General features: G+C 34.0%; 1 protein-coding gene across 8 annotated transcripts in view; it reads left to right on the forward strand.

Moving 5' to 3' along the window:
• Positions 1-12,543, forward strand: part of RALGAPA1 (Ral GTPase activating protein catalytic subunit alpha 1) — a 219,420-nt gene extending 206,877 nt beyond the window's left edge. For 2 of the 8 annotated variants that reach the window (XM_024762042.1, XM_024762043.1), the window contains exons 39-40: positions 1,617-1,741; positions 11,197-12,534. In XM_024762042.1, the coding sequence (XP_024617810.1) occupies positions 1,617-1,741; positions 11,197-11,345 (274 nt within the window). In that variant the 3' untranslated portion in view covers positions 11,346-12,534. Of the gene's footprint in view, positions 1-1,616; positions 1,742-2,339; positions 2,371-4,284; positions 4,316-5,192; positions 5,249-9,230; positions 9,234-11,196 lie in introns of all 8 variants that reach the window. The other 6 variants (XR_003005576.1, XM_024762038.1, XM_024762036.1 and 3 more) reach the window with 6 other exon arrangements.
• Positions 12,544-13,614: the final 1,071 nt, after the last annotated feature.

The following is a 13,614-nucleotide window of genomic DNA, read 5'->3' on the forward strand; positions in this document are numbered from 1 at the left end:
CATAAAATCCTTTCAATATAGCATCTTGTCCTGTTGCTACCCATTTCAGGAGTAAAATTCTCTTGAAGTTCAACCCCAGAATTGAAAATAATGGATTGCCAGGAATTGGAATTAAGATTATTTCAATATTTGATACATAAAATAAATCGTAGTATAAGAAGAGGTTACTCAAGTCATTTAGGTGGCAAAAGACATCACAGTCTAAGTCAAGTGCGTAATGAATATAGACTTACCTTTAACTCTTCTTTTTTTTTTCTTTTCTCAATCAATAATCTTTTGTAAATGTAACTGGCTATGGTATCTCCCACTGAATTAACATTTTAAATTATCTTCCTCTCAAAATTTTTTCTCGGTCTTGATTGTAGACTCGGTCTACAATCTCTGGAACTAAAGGATTACAACAATTGAATTGCAATTTTAAAAAGAGAGAGAATAATGAATTTTGAGGGTAAAATATTAAAATGGGTTTTGGGGAAAATTCAATGAATAAAGAAGAACCAATAAGCAAATTTTTATTATCCTTTACACTTAGTTAAATGTCTTAGGTAAAGCCTATCAACATAGCACACTGAGTACAGCTGGAAAACTTTTAAAAGTTGTAGAAGAAAGGTTAACTGATTTCTCAGTTCAGGAACTATACGACACGAAGTCAGCATGTGAGTTTTTCCTGATAATTGTATGTTGCTGCCTGCTGCTCTACATTTTGACAGCCATTTCCATAGTTGCTTTCGTGAACAACAGAAAAATTCTCTCTCTTTCTCGCCCTCTCTGTGCTAACAGCACAATCAGGCCTGCTGAAACAGGAAGCCTGGAGTGGGTTGTTCAAAAGCAACAACACTTCAAGGTACTGGTTGCTTGTCAATAATATCAGAGAAGAAAATGTGGTGAAAGGGAAGTACAGTATTTTTCTGTCAGTGTCAGTGCCCTGTAGATGCTTTGTTAGACGGTATGTAGGAGTCCTGTGGACTCTCTGCAAATATTCCTGCTTGTTTCAGTGTTATAATTGACTAGGTATTTTTTCCTGACATACAGATTCAGCTGTGTATTTATCTTAACTGCATGGAGTTAAGTTCGAGGATTACAGCAACAGTAGTCTTCCATTCAAAATGAGAACGATTGTTGGGAAAATGCAGGGATTTTAGAAAAAGATGATATGCAGGAATTTTTCACAATAAATTATTACAAATGAAAAACAGAATTTCAGACATAGTATTTTAAGCATTATAGTATTTATTGCGTGGCTTTTCAGAGTACATCTGCAGATCGAAGCTGATTAACAAGATAAGAGGAGCCCTAGGCTGACCTGATAGCAGTTGAATCCTTTCCCAAGTAAACTGTTGCCTTTCTTTCTTCCAACAGTTTACTATTAATTATTTTCTAATAAATGTCTTCCTGTTAAGCTGCCAGGTATAGTGATATCCTGAAGAGTAAACTTATGTTAAAAGCTACATTTTTTTCTCTTTAAAAAGCTGTACTTTTAATGATATGCAAGAATAGTTAATAATTATATTTATTAAGAAGTAATGGCTTAGCAGTGATAGTAGTCCTTTTTGATGCGATCGGTTCTTTCCCAATGTATGCTGCATTGAAGTTCATCCTTAACTGAAGGAAATCAGCTATGAGGAGAGAGCGCGATATCTGCAAACGATTGTCCAGCACCATTTAGAACCAACGACATTTGAAGATTTTGCAGCACAGGTTTTTTCTCCAGCTCCCTACCATCATTTACCATCTGATGCCGGTAAGATTAAAAGCAAGTATTAGTTACTGTTCGTTATTGGAACTTGAAATGCAATACCCTTTTGTTCTAAAAAACTCTTAAAATAATGGAAAACTTGCTTGAATAAACTTCCAGTCATTGAAATATAAATATTCTTCATCATTATTTTCATATTTGGCCTTTAAATTTGATTTATACTTTCTTTTACCTAAATACAGTTCCTTTAAAAGTCAACAGTCTTCATAAAAGCACATACACTACATTTTATCTGAGCTAATGGGCAGTAACTATTGTGTTTCACGGAATCGTTACTGAAGTATCTGCAAAAGAAATACAAGTTGAGCAGGCACTCTCAACTTCAGAGGATCAAATTTTATGGCCAAGAATATTACCTTATCATCTCTGATTTTACAAATAAAGTTAACATAATTGGTCTAGATTTAGAAGTACTTAGAGTAAATTATTTTGTAATATTTAAAGATTATAAGAGGGTACTGCATTTTTACAATTAACTAATTTTGAAGAAATCAGTAAGAAAAAAAATGACTCATGGCCTTCCTATTCTGTAATTCTTTGCACTCCTTATGATTGTTTCATTTATTTTATTTTCCCTCTTTAGATCATTAAATATCAGTTCTGTTTATCTGAAGGTAAGACAAAGTGTCAAACAAAACACCCTTTGTTCTTCCCCCATTTCCTTTTTTAAAAATTAGCAAGCACTAAGCTTGTAACTCAGTTAATAAGCAAACTTAACACTGCCCTGGTTCATACTAAACATTTCAGAAATTGTCACTAAATTTCTTCCAGAAGTATACTTACTAACTTAGGTCTGCATGAAACACTAACACTGGTTCTGGGATAAAAATAACTAATAATAGAACCCTTGGTTGAAGTTAGTTACACCTTGTTGTATTGACCTTTTTGTTTCTCAGCATGAAAATGTAGTACTACTGAACTGAAATGGTGTGTCTTTGTATTTTGTAATGTGTTGCATTGTTATTGGGTATCTTAACTCATCAAATAGTTATTCTGTTGTGTGCCTCACACCATACTAGGCACCTGAAATACAAAGATGACTGTTTTAATGATGTTCAAGGGAAGCAGGAAAAGAGAATACAGTATACCTGAAGTTCATCTTAATAAGCCTTCAGATTCTCTTCATATTATATAAGTTTTCTTTATATCAAGTAGTTTAAGAGGCACAGTACTGGCCTTTACTGGCCTAATTTGCTTGCAAAAAAAATTACTGTAATTCTCAAAGTCGATGAAATTAAAGCTTCCATTCCTGTCACCAATTAATTGGCCATTATAAAAATAATTTTACAAAAAAACTTGGAGCCCTTTCAATTAATTATATAAAAGACCTAGCAAAGAGAAAATTATATTAGACTGGGTTGACACTATCTAAAATTACTCAGCTCGGCATAAGAAAGATGGTAAAAGAAAGATACTAAAAATAAGTTAATGAACAACAAAATAAAAACTAGTTAAGTATACCTGGACATTTCATTTTTAATAATAGAGAATATCTGATAAAATATCAGACATTATTAAAATAGACATGAATAACACTTTTGTGTACCATACATAGAGTTGAGCCATAAATTTCACAAATGAAAAATATTGATAATAAAGCCACGTTGAGACTAACTTTTCCCCTTAAATGTATAAAGGCTGTCAGTTTTCATGTTGTAGCTGTTTACTAGCTGGAGTCCTTCATATTCCTCTTCTTAATGTTCTTCTTATATTTTGCATATTATCCTGCACATTCGGCCAGATGTATAACATGGGAAGTAAGTAGTATTCTCACTTTCTGAGACATTAGGTGAAGAATGATACAGCAGCCAAGTCAAGGCTCTTTGGTTAATTTTTTTAAATTATCTTTGCCTTTAGGAACTGTTAGAAACATGCACTTGAATTTTTAAAAGGTGTTTTTAAACACTGTAAATAACTTTTCCAGTGTTACTTAATACATTTTTATGTTTTTTTGCAGACTTTAATAGTTATGAAAGATAAAAAATTTTATCAGTGGTTTTCAATTCAGCACAATAATATAAAAAGGAAATATTTACTCCTTTACAGTAGCAAAAACATTATGATATCTGAAGAATGATTTTTTATTCCCAGTCATCTCAGATTTTGATTTTCCTGTCACAAACCAACCCATAAATGTAGAAGTCCCTTTAAAGTTGTAAGTCAAAGTTGAGAGAGAAGACATGAAATAGGCCATGTAATAGCCATATGGACCTGACTTATGGTTTTCAAAAATTACATAATGTGAAGATTTTTAGGTTCATTATTACTTTTTTTTTTTTTTTTGCGGTACGCTGGCCTCTCAGTGTTGTGGCCTCTCCTGTTGCGGAGCACAGGCTCCGGACACGCAGGCTCAGTGGCCATGGTTCACGGGCCTAGCCGCTCCGCGGCATGTGGGATCTTCCTGGACCGGGGCACAAACCCGTTTCGCCTGCATCGGCAGGCGGACTTTCAACCACTGTGCCACCAGGGAAGCCCCATTATTACTTTTTAACATGATGATAAAATTGATTTGCCCCATTGAGATTTAGATCATTAAATATCAGTTCTGTTTATCTGAAGGTAAGACAAAGTGTCAAACAAAACACCCTTTGTTCTTCCCCCATTTCCTTTTAACTTGTAATCGAGAATCAACCGCAATTGAGAATCAACTTTAGATATCCCATGCATACCCCATCCATATAAACTAATACTAATCAATACTAATGCAATAAATTGAAATTACATTTTAAAGGAATACCAGTACGGTAATCATATAAAGGATATAATCTGTTCTTTCTAACCAAACCTATAACATAATACTATTCAGTGGAGTAGTGGAAAAATACTGTTTTAAGTTTAGCTTAAAACTTAACTTGGCTCAAGCTTATTTAAAACCTACTTCCTGGTTAACAGTAATGTATCAACTGTGATGACACTGAAATCCAATGGGGCTTCTTCTAGATAATTTTTAGTATTATTTAAATAGATACAAAAAACATGTTTCGTATATCATAGTTGATCCATAAATTTCATAACTGTATTTTCTCAAAATGGACTGTCTGTGGCAGTAGACTGATACTTAAGGGAAATTATTTTTATCCCTAAGGTCACTGAGGGAGATATCATGATGTCACACTTTGTTGATCTTCCATAACTACATTAAAACATTATTAGATTTTTCATGTCCTTTATTTAAAAAAAAAATTACAGGAAAAAAAAATCCCTTTATCTTTGTCAGGCATGTGTGTGGAAAATATCAAAAGTTTTACTGTAACCTTCTTTTTTAACATTCATGAACACCTCTCATCCGACTCTAAACTTTAAAATGAAATTACTTCTCTTCTTGGCCAGATTATATTGGCAGTTCAAAATCTAGATATTTTTCCCTAATGTCACGTTGTCTTTTCAAATCAAGTTGTTTTTTCTCCTCCCCCTCCAATTTTTTTTTAAATAAAAGAAAAATCTAGAATGCCAACAAGAAGAAACAGGATCCTGTTTTACTGCAAGTGCACAGTAAATATTAAGTTATCTTTCTTATTAAAAATACACACATAGAACAAATGTGTGGATACCAAGGGGGAAAGGGGTGGGGTGGGAGGAATTGGGAGATTGGGATTGACATATATACACTATTGATGCTATGTATAAAATAGATAACTAATGAGAACATACTGTACGGCACAGGGAACTCTACTTAATGCATGGTGACCTAAATGGGAAGGAAATCCAAAAAAGAGGGGGGATATATGCACATGCATAGCTGATGCATTTTGCTGTACAGTAGAAACGCACACAACATTGTAAAGCAACTATACTCCAATAAAAATTAATTTTTAAAAAAAAGGGAAGAGGAGGAAAGGGAATGTGCAGAGCCAGACACAGCAATTTTGGAAAAAGGGAAAAGACAGCTGTTGAGGAGGAAGCCTGGTCTATCCACACCACACTTAAGAGCGGCCAGCAGTGAGGGGTGGGGACACCCTGAACAGCGCAGTGAGCCTTCGGGTCCAGCACAAATGTGTGTGCTGCCCGCAACAGAGAAAATGTATGTATAGCAAAAAAAAAAATAATAAAATATATATATCATACACCCAGTTTTTTTCCAGTATTATGTCTTTTTACTATCATCAGCCATAAGTATTTTTCAATGCCTATTATGTAGCATATCTAGAATTACAGCTAATACTCTATTAGTTGAACTAGTATGTACCTCTCTTTGGATTTGTTTCTCTACAAATTTAGAGATTTTAGTATCAATACTTTAAAAATTAAAGGGGTGATTGGTATTTGACTCCCTCTATATATGCACATGTATATACATATATACACACACATATGCATATACATGTACAGTTGACCCTTGAACAACATGGGTTTGAACTGCACAGGTCTACTTAAACATGCATTTTTTTTTCAACAGTATATATTACAGTACTACACAATTTGAGATTGGTTGAATCCCTGGATGCGGAACCATAGACACAGAGGAACCAGAACCATAGGGAGGAACTGCATGTATGGAGGGCTGACTATAAGTTATAGGCACATTATATAGAGGGTTGGCGCCCCTAGCCCCTACATTCAAGGGTCCACTGTATACATACATAAATATACGTATACATACATACCACTTTGCATAATTACCTTTAGAAAACATATAGGTTCCTATCTAAGTAAATCTTCTAAAAATTAGTAATAAGATTCAAATATTTCTATGCCATCAAAATAAGAGATAATCTAACAGTGATTTTGAAGACCTAGAGTAGTGTCTAATCTTCCTTAATTCTAACCTCAGTTTTGCTGTTAATTCACAAAATCTGTATTGCCACATGTAGATGAGATAGTATTATGATTGTAAGGCCCATCTCTTTGAATCTTTGAATGGAATGAATCATCAAAATTTAGGCATTAAACTTGTCTCCTTTTCCCAGGCTTTGAAATGATCTGGAAGAAAAGATTGTAGCTCTTCAGAAGATAGTTATTTTATATATATCCTAAATGTTATTTGTAAGTGCCAGTAGAAAATGTTTCCTTCAACATATAACATAAGCTATAAGTTTGTTTACTGTGTTTTTAAAAACAAATGTTTTTAAAAATAATCATATTTATTTATCACTAGGTTAGCCTGAAATTATAAGCAGCCAAATGTGTTCTCTTTTCAGTATTTTAAACTTAGAAATTTGGCTTGTATGTTGTTGACCAAGAAGCAAATAATATTAATCTTAAATAAAGTCCATTAACCTTTTATAACAATAATTACTAGGTTCAGTTTTCATATAGAGCATTCATTCAGATGTAAAATTTGTGTAATGAAAATAATAATTGAGTGATTACTGAGTGCCAGGCAGTGTGCTAAGTACTATACATGCATCCTCTCACTGAATCTTCATGGCAATTCTATGAGACAAAAACAAAAAGCCTTACCAACAGTCACTTGGTAAAGTCAGAATCTGACTTCAGAGTACTTGAAGTATTATAATTACTCATTTAGTCTAAATATTTTCAGTCCCTTCTTGATATTGAGAGAGGAGAGAAATTGCCCAGTAACCTGTCATATTTGCAAATTAGAAGTTGTTAAAAATTTTTATTTTGAAGGCTCTACTTTTCCACCCATTGAAAAATCATTTTTTATTATTTATTTATTTTTAGTATAGTTTTAAGGTTGCCGTGGGAGAGCTATGGGCTTTGGAATCAGACTGATCTGGATTTAAATCCTAGCTCTGCTATTTCTTATCTGCATGAACTCAAATGAATTAATCTATCCTAAACCCAGTTTTCCCGTTTGTAAGGAGATAAAATATGACAAGCTTAGACCGATATGTTCTAAGTCTACAGTAATGGTAGTTCTTGAATATCTTGAAACCTCATGTTTGCCTGCGTTTCTGTACTGTTTTATTTTAAATTATGTGTTACTTTATGACACTCAGTGGTGCGTCCACACCAATCTTAATCACTTACCAACTCCTTTAACAATATTAAGGCAGTAAGATTATTTGGGTAATCTGTCCTTTAATGTAAGGTTATGTTTTATAGGGGTATTAACATAAAAGTGGATATTCTTTATTTTCCCCCAAACTAAACAGTTACGTTGAGTTCTCCACATTTTAACAACTGATGTTTTCTAAGTGGTCATTTTCTTCAAAAATATTTCTAGTTTCTATTCCTTCTTTTCTAATCCTCATCTTTTTTGATCTAAAGTCTATTAATGTTTGCTCTTATCGTAGTTTTATTATATAGGTACACTTATTGTATACCTGCTGTGTTCCAGGATCTTTGCATATGTAGGCATTCATTCCCCACAACTTTGCAAAATAACTAGTATTGTCTTTGTTTTACAAATAAGACAACTGTCTCCGGTTAGTTTGCCCAATATCCAGCATCTAGTAACATGACAAACTTGTCATGGGTCTTTCTAACCCATGCTCTTTCTAAGATGACGCTGCCTCTTATTTTTAAAGGCTATATTTAGTAGGTCCAGTAACTTTAGCAGTTTTAAAGTGGTCATACCTGTCAGCAAGCAGTATAACCAACGCCACAATAAATAACAATGCATTGAGTTCCCTTTTACAATCTTTATAGATCCTCAAAGTCATATTCATCATGTTATTTGTAATAATAGCTCATTGTAATCAGTGTACAACATATGAATCAGTTTATTATTCCATCAAGGTACAGACAACAGTCTGTGTACTGTAAAAATGTTATTAATAGATACTATATGTGAAACATAGGAGCCTATACTTTTTAAACTTTATACTTGAGAGGATATATTATCAATAGAAATAAATAAATCAATATTCTTTATGACTCAGGTGATATAAATCAATACTTAGACAGAATAGGATGTGAAATGAAGTATAAGTATCACATTATTCTTTAAATCTAAAGTTGAGATCTATCCACCATAAATTATTTATAGAGTTTGGGTATGCTGAGTATTTATCACAAACATCATTAGCTAAAACATGAGGCGGTACTGTATACCACACACACTAAACATTAGCCTGATTTGACTCAGTTGCGTGAAAGGGGGTTTCACCTTGAAGGCAGTAGGGGAGACATAGAGGAATTGCTGTTTTTGAGGAAAATATTCTTTGAATTTGGCGTACTCTAAAGCAGTGTTCTGTAATAAAACTTTCTGTGATGATGGCAATGTTCTGTATCTGCGCTGTCCAGTATGGTTGCCACTAACCACATGTGACTGCTAAACAATCTAAATGTGGCCAGTGCACCAAGGAGCCAAATTTTTAATTTTTATTTAATTTTATTTTTTGCATTTATTTATAATTTTTTTGCATTTATTTATAATTTTAATTTAATTAACTGTGATGTGGCTATGGCTACCACGTTGGACAGTACAGCCCTAGAGATTTTATGACTGAGTGGTTAGCATAATATGCCACCAGTACAATGAACACTTTAAAAGGTAGATGTTTAAAGAATCTCTCATAGACTTTTTTTTCTTTTCTTTTTTTCCTGTTTGAACTTGTTTTGTTAGTGGGTAAGTATAACATTTGAATTTACAAAGCATTTGTCCATTGTGAAACCTCATCGCCCTAATGCATTGCATGCCCAATTGTGTTTCATAATAAAAACCTGATTACTGTCTTCTCTACTCCTCTGTTAACACCTGTAAGATTCTGCACTTTGTCGCTCATATCTGTTATCTATCTTCTCTTTTGTTTTCTCACTTCTGCTCGCTACTCCATTTCTTCATTCACAACAAAGAAAGAAATGCAGTGATAGTTCTCTTCCTCCCAAAACCTCCACTAGAAAACATTGGCCATCTCAAGGTAAACAGCCATGGGAAGGCCTCTCATGACTGGCCGGGAATAGTATGCATTACCAGCAAAGCATGAGCTACTGCTCTTCACCTTCCTTCTGCCATCCACCTGCAGTGCTTCCCTAAAAAGGTCCGTGGATTCATATTCTCCTCTAGGTTTTCCAGTATGGGCCCAGTATGAACCAACTCAGATCTTCAGGAAGAGTAAAGGTGGACAGAAATATATGTCCTTCTTGTATTTTGAAGGTCAACCTCATTTCAATTAGAAAAGAGAATGTTGGAGAGGTTACTTTAAAAAGGAGGGCAATTTACCTGGATTAGGATTATTGATAAAATGTTTTTTCCTTGACAATGTATGTTTGTTCTTAAGTATAATATTTGGCCTTAAAACCTTTTAAGTGTTCTACAGAGATACATTCTTAATTTCCTAAGACATCTCAGTAGGATCTGTACCCCTTATTGAACAGTTTTATGTTTCCTTATAAATATTCATAACTTCAGTTTAAGCACAAATGTTTCATTATATGGAAATAGTCGTATAAGTATTCCCAAGCTCGAAGTGTCAGTGTGGTGCTACGCTGGCTAACAAATATGCCAAAAGTTTCCCTACAGAGTTCGGAGCTGTGTAAGTTTAAGCCTGCAACCTGTGTGACATGTCTTTGTTTGTGACACTCGTAAAGATAATTTTTACGTACATAGTAAAGATAATTTTTATGTACATAAGACCAAGGAAATCTGGATTAAAATGCCTCAAAATATACAGAATTTTTTAAAAATTTGTTATTGTGTTATATTTTCAGATTTTTCTGGAAGGGTTTTTAATTTTTAATGTAATTTCTTATTCATGAAATATTTAAGAGCCTATAGTGTGCAAAGTTCTGTAGTATTGCTGTGAATTAGAGAATCATAACTCAGAAATAAAGTACAAAGGTGAAGAACTACTTTGTAAATAAATGATATGAAGAATTTTCCAATTTCAACTTGTTTTGCTTCTTTCAAATTTTTATATCTTACTAAATTCTACTGGTTATCTACTTGCTATGACTGGATACTGTAACTGCAAAAGTTTAAGAAAACAAAAGCATTACTTGTCAATTCTAAGTTGAGACACTTTGAGAGATCAGTTTGTCTTTTTTGACTGACTTTCAGATAAGAGTTCTTGTCCTCTTCCTTCCCCAGGGAATTTATCTTGCTCCTTCTTAAAAGCATATTTAACTACCTAGCATGTATAATGGTCTCACACTGCTAAGTTCCTTTTTGGAAACGTTTGGTGCTGTTTTGTTTTCAAGTTTGAGCAATGAAGGCCCTTTTCTTGATTATACCCTGTACCCTAGAGATAGGAATTGGTCCTTCTCACCTGCTTCTTAAGCCCTTACGTGCATGCTAATGGTGCTTTGGATCCCTGTCCTTTCTGTCCCAAAGATTTTGCTTCCCATTGCTTTTTCTGGGGAGCTCTCTGGTTGGTTCTGGCTCTGGAAATAATGATTGGTGCTTTCTTGCTAATATGATGACATGAGCCACCAGATCACTGTCATAACAAGCAAGTTTGGGGCTTGCTCTTTCCTCTCAAAAGACCTCACTAAGGGTTGGGATCCATGCTGCAGATCTGTAGCAGAAAAGTTATTTCTTACAGGATGGGTGGCTGGATGACTTGCACTAATGCTCTTGCTGTTTCCCACAGGCTCCTACCCAGAGATTCTACCCAGTGAAACTCCCACAGCAACGCAGGTAGACGGGGCTGACCTGGCCTCACCAATGTCTCCTCGAACTAGCAAAAGCCGCATGTCCATGAAGCTGCGTCGTTCCTCTGGCTCAGCCAATAAATCCTAAGGAGACAGCAGCCCAGCAGTGATCAGCAGTAGCCACCTTAGCATGAACATAGCGTTAACCCTTTCAGGCTTCGTGTTTACCATAACATGCATGTTCCTTCCTGAACATTTATTTTAGAAAACACTGGATTTAAATAACTTGTAACTTAGTATTTTAGATTTGGGTTGTTTATTCGGTTGGTTTTCCCCCCACACTCCAAGCTGCCGTATGGGGGGTGGGGGGGAGTTTTATTCTACACCCTTTACCTTCCCTAGATAATTATGTCTAAGTAGTTTTACTTTTAATTTCGTAATTAACTTTGAGCCAAAATATAATTGGACAGATAGTCTCATTATTTTATTTATCGTGCCCCATTACAACTTTATGGCTCAGTAAATTTATAATTTTTTTAATAAATGTACATCTTTAAATTTAAGCATTTGTAAAGTTGTAGTAATAGTTGCAAATCTGTTAATACACAGGATGTGTATGGATTATTTATATTATCAAAATAAACCACCTAAAATAAATGGTCTTTTAGTATCTCAAGTTCCAGCTGAAATAATTTTAGCATTAACTTTTTCTTCCCAAAGCAATGTCTCATTTCTTTACTGTGCAGGTGATGCCATGACATATCTAAAAACCAGAAAAATCACTGTGCTGAACTTTGATTCATGTTTAGCTTCCAAATATTTTTCTAATGTTTTGCTTTTTAAATGGTATCACTGTTAAATGCCATTTCTGTTTTGAGATTGTGGCCCCTTATTGGCTGCTGGATCCTGGTACATCTATGTTCTTTCTTAAGTACCAAAAAGGGAGGAATGGGGTGGGGCGGGTAGGAAAAGAGAAAAGAGGGAGAAAACTTTTCTGACATAAATGTGTGGCTTAAATTATGTGTATTATTGTCAAAGGAAAGGGGACATGACCCAGGAGTCTAAATTAATCTAATATTGTTAATACTGAACTTGCACGTGCGGGTTGGTGTACCTTCCACCCTCCAGAAGTATTTTCCTACAGTAGATAAGCTGCTCACATTTTGTTTTGAACGGGCATCTCCTAAGGAAATGTAGCATGACATTGGTACTAACTGCATGTGTAAATACATCATACTGGCAAACTATAAAATATAAATTATGTATCATCATTCATGTAGTATCTACAAATTTGTAACAGTGGAAAAAAGATGGTATTTAATAATACAATAAAAATATTCTTATCATTTCGTGTCCATGAGTGTTGATTTGTCTTCTGTATTTTGTCTTCTGTGTTTTTTCAGACTTAAGCAGGGCTGTATGATTAATGGAGAGATATAAAGCATAAACCTAGGTTATCTTAGCTCACCATGAAAAATGAATTTTAATTCCCTTCTCAGGATATACCCCACCTTATTTCTCAGAGATCCTACCACAGTCATTAAAACTACAGGAAAATTTTCACCTTCATAAGAGCTCGCAGAAACTTCCCCCAATGCACTTGGTTAAAGCATCAATTTATCTCACCCTCATGCTTTGATTTGTTAAATTTTACTTTTTTTTTTTTTTGGTAATATACATTCAGGAACAAAACTTTTTACAGACAGTTTCTATAGCAGGCTTTCAGAGTTCCTGTGCGCTTAAATTTTGGATTGCCTTATAAATAAAAACAAATTCCTATGAAACTGTAGAAAATAAACTTTAAAAGTCCCGTGAAAGCTTATATAAAGGATAAACATGGATAGAGACAGTCCCTGGGAAAAAGATTAAACAATATAGACAGTTTCCCACAACCAAGGTGAAGAATTGCAGAAAAGATAAAGTAACTATTTACACATTTCTATAGTGCTTTCATTTTTTAAAAAAATAAACAGCTAAAGGTTTGGTGATACGTAACAAAATGGAGTGAAAATACCAACTTAAAAATACCGAAGTTGATTAGCACAGTTAACGTTTTATTCATCTTCAGATAAACTATTCACTAGCTTTTTGAAAAAGAAGAAATTTTAAATATATTTCCTGTTGACATTTTTGGGTGGTAAAGTATCTTTAATATTTAAAGAACAGTACATATTCTTTGCCTTTTGGAGCTCAGTCTATGCAGCCATACTTCATAGTATATATACTATATAAGGAAATTTTCCCATTTTATTTCTGCACCATTACATTCATTTACAAAGTATAATTTCTCCTGTCTGTATTCTGTCTAAATGGGTCACTAAGATTATAAAGCAGGATACTGGCTTTGGGGAGATAAGAAGTGAGGCTTTTAAAAATAGGCTGTGTTCAATGGGATTCTTAAGACAAACACAGAACAC

This window comes from Neophocaena asiaeorientalis, unplaced genomic scaffold (assembly GCF_003031525.2).
Source record: "Neophocaena asiaeorientalis asiaeorientalis breed wild unplaced genomic scaffold, Neophocaena_asiaeorientalis_V1.1 scaffold190, whole genome shotgun sequence".
In the NCBI taxonomy this organism is placed as follows: Eukaryota; Metazoa; Chordata; class Mammalia; order Artiodactyla; family Phocoenidae; genus Neophocaena; species Neophocaena asiaeorientalis.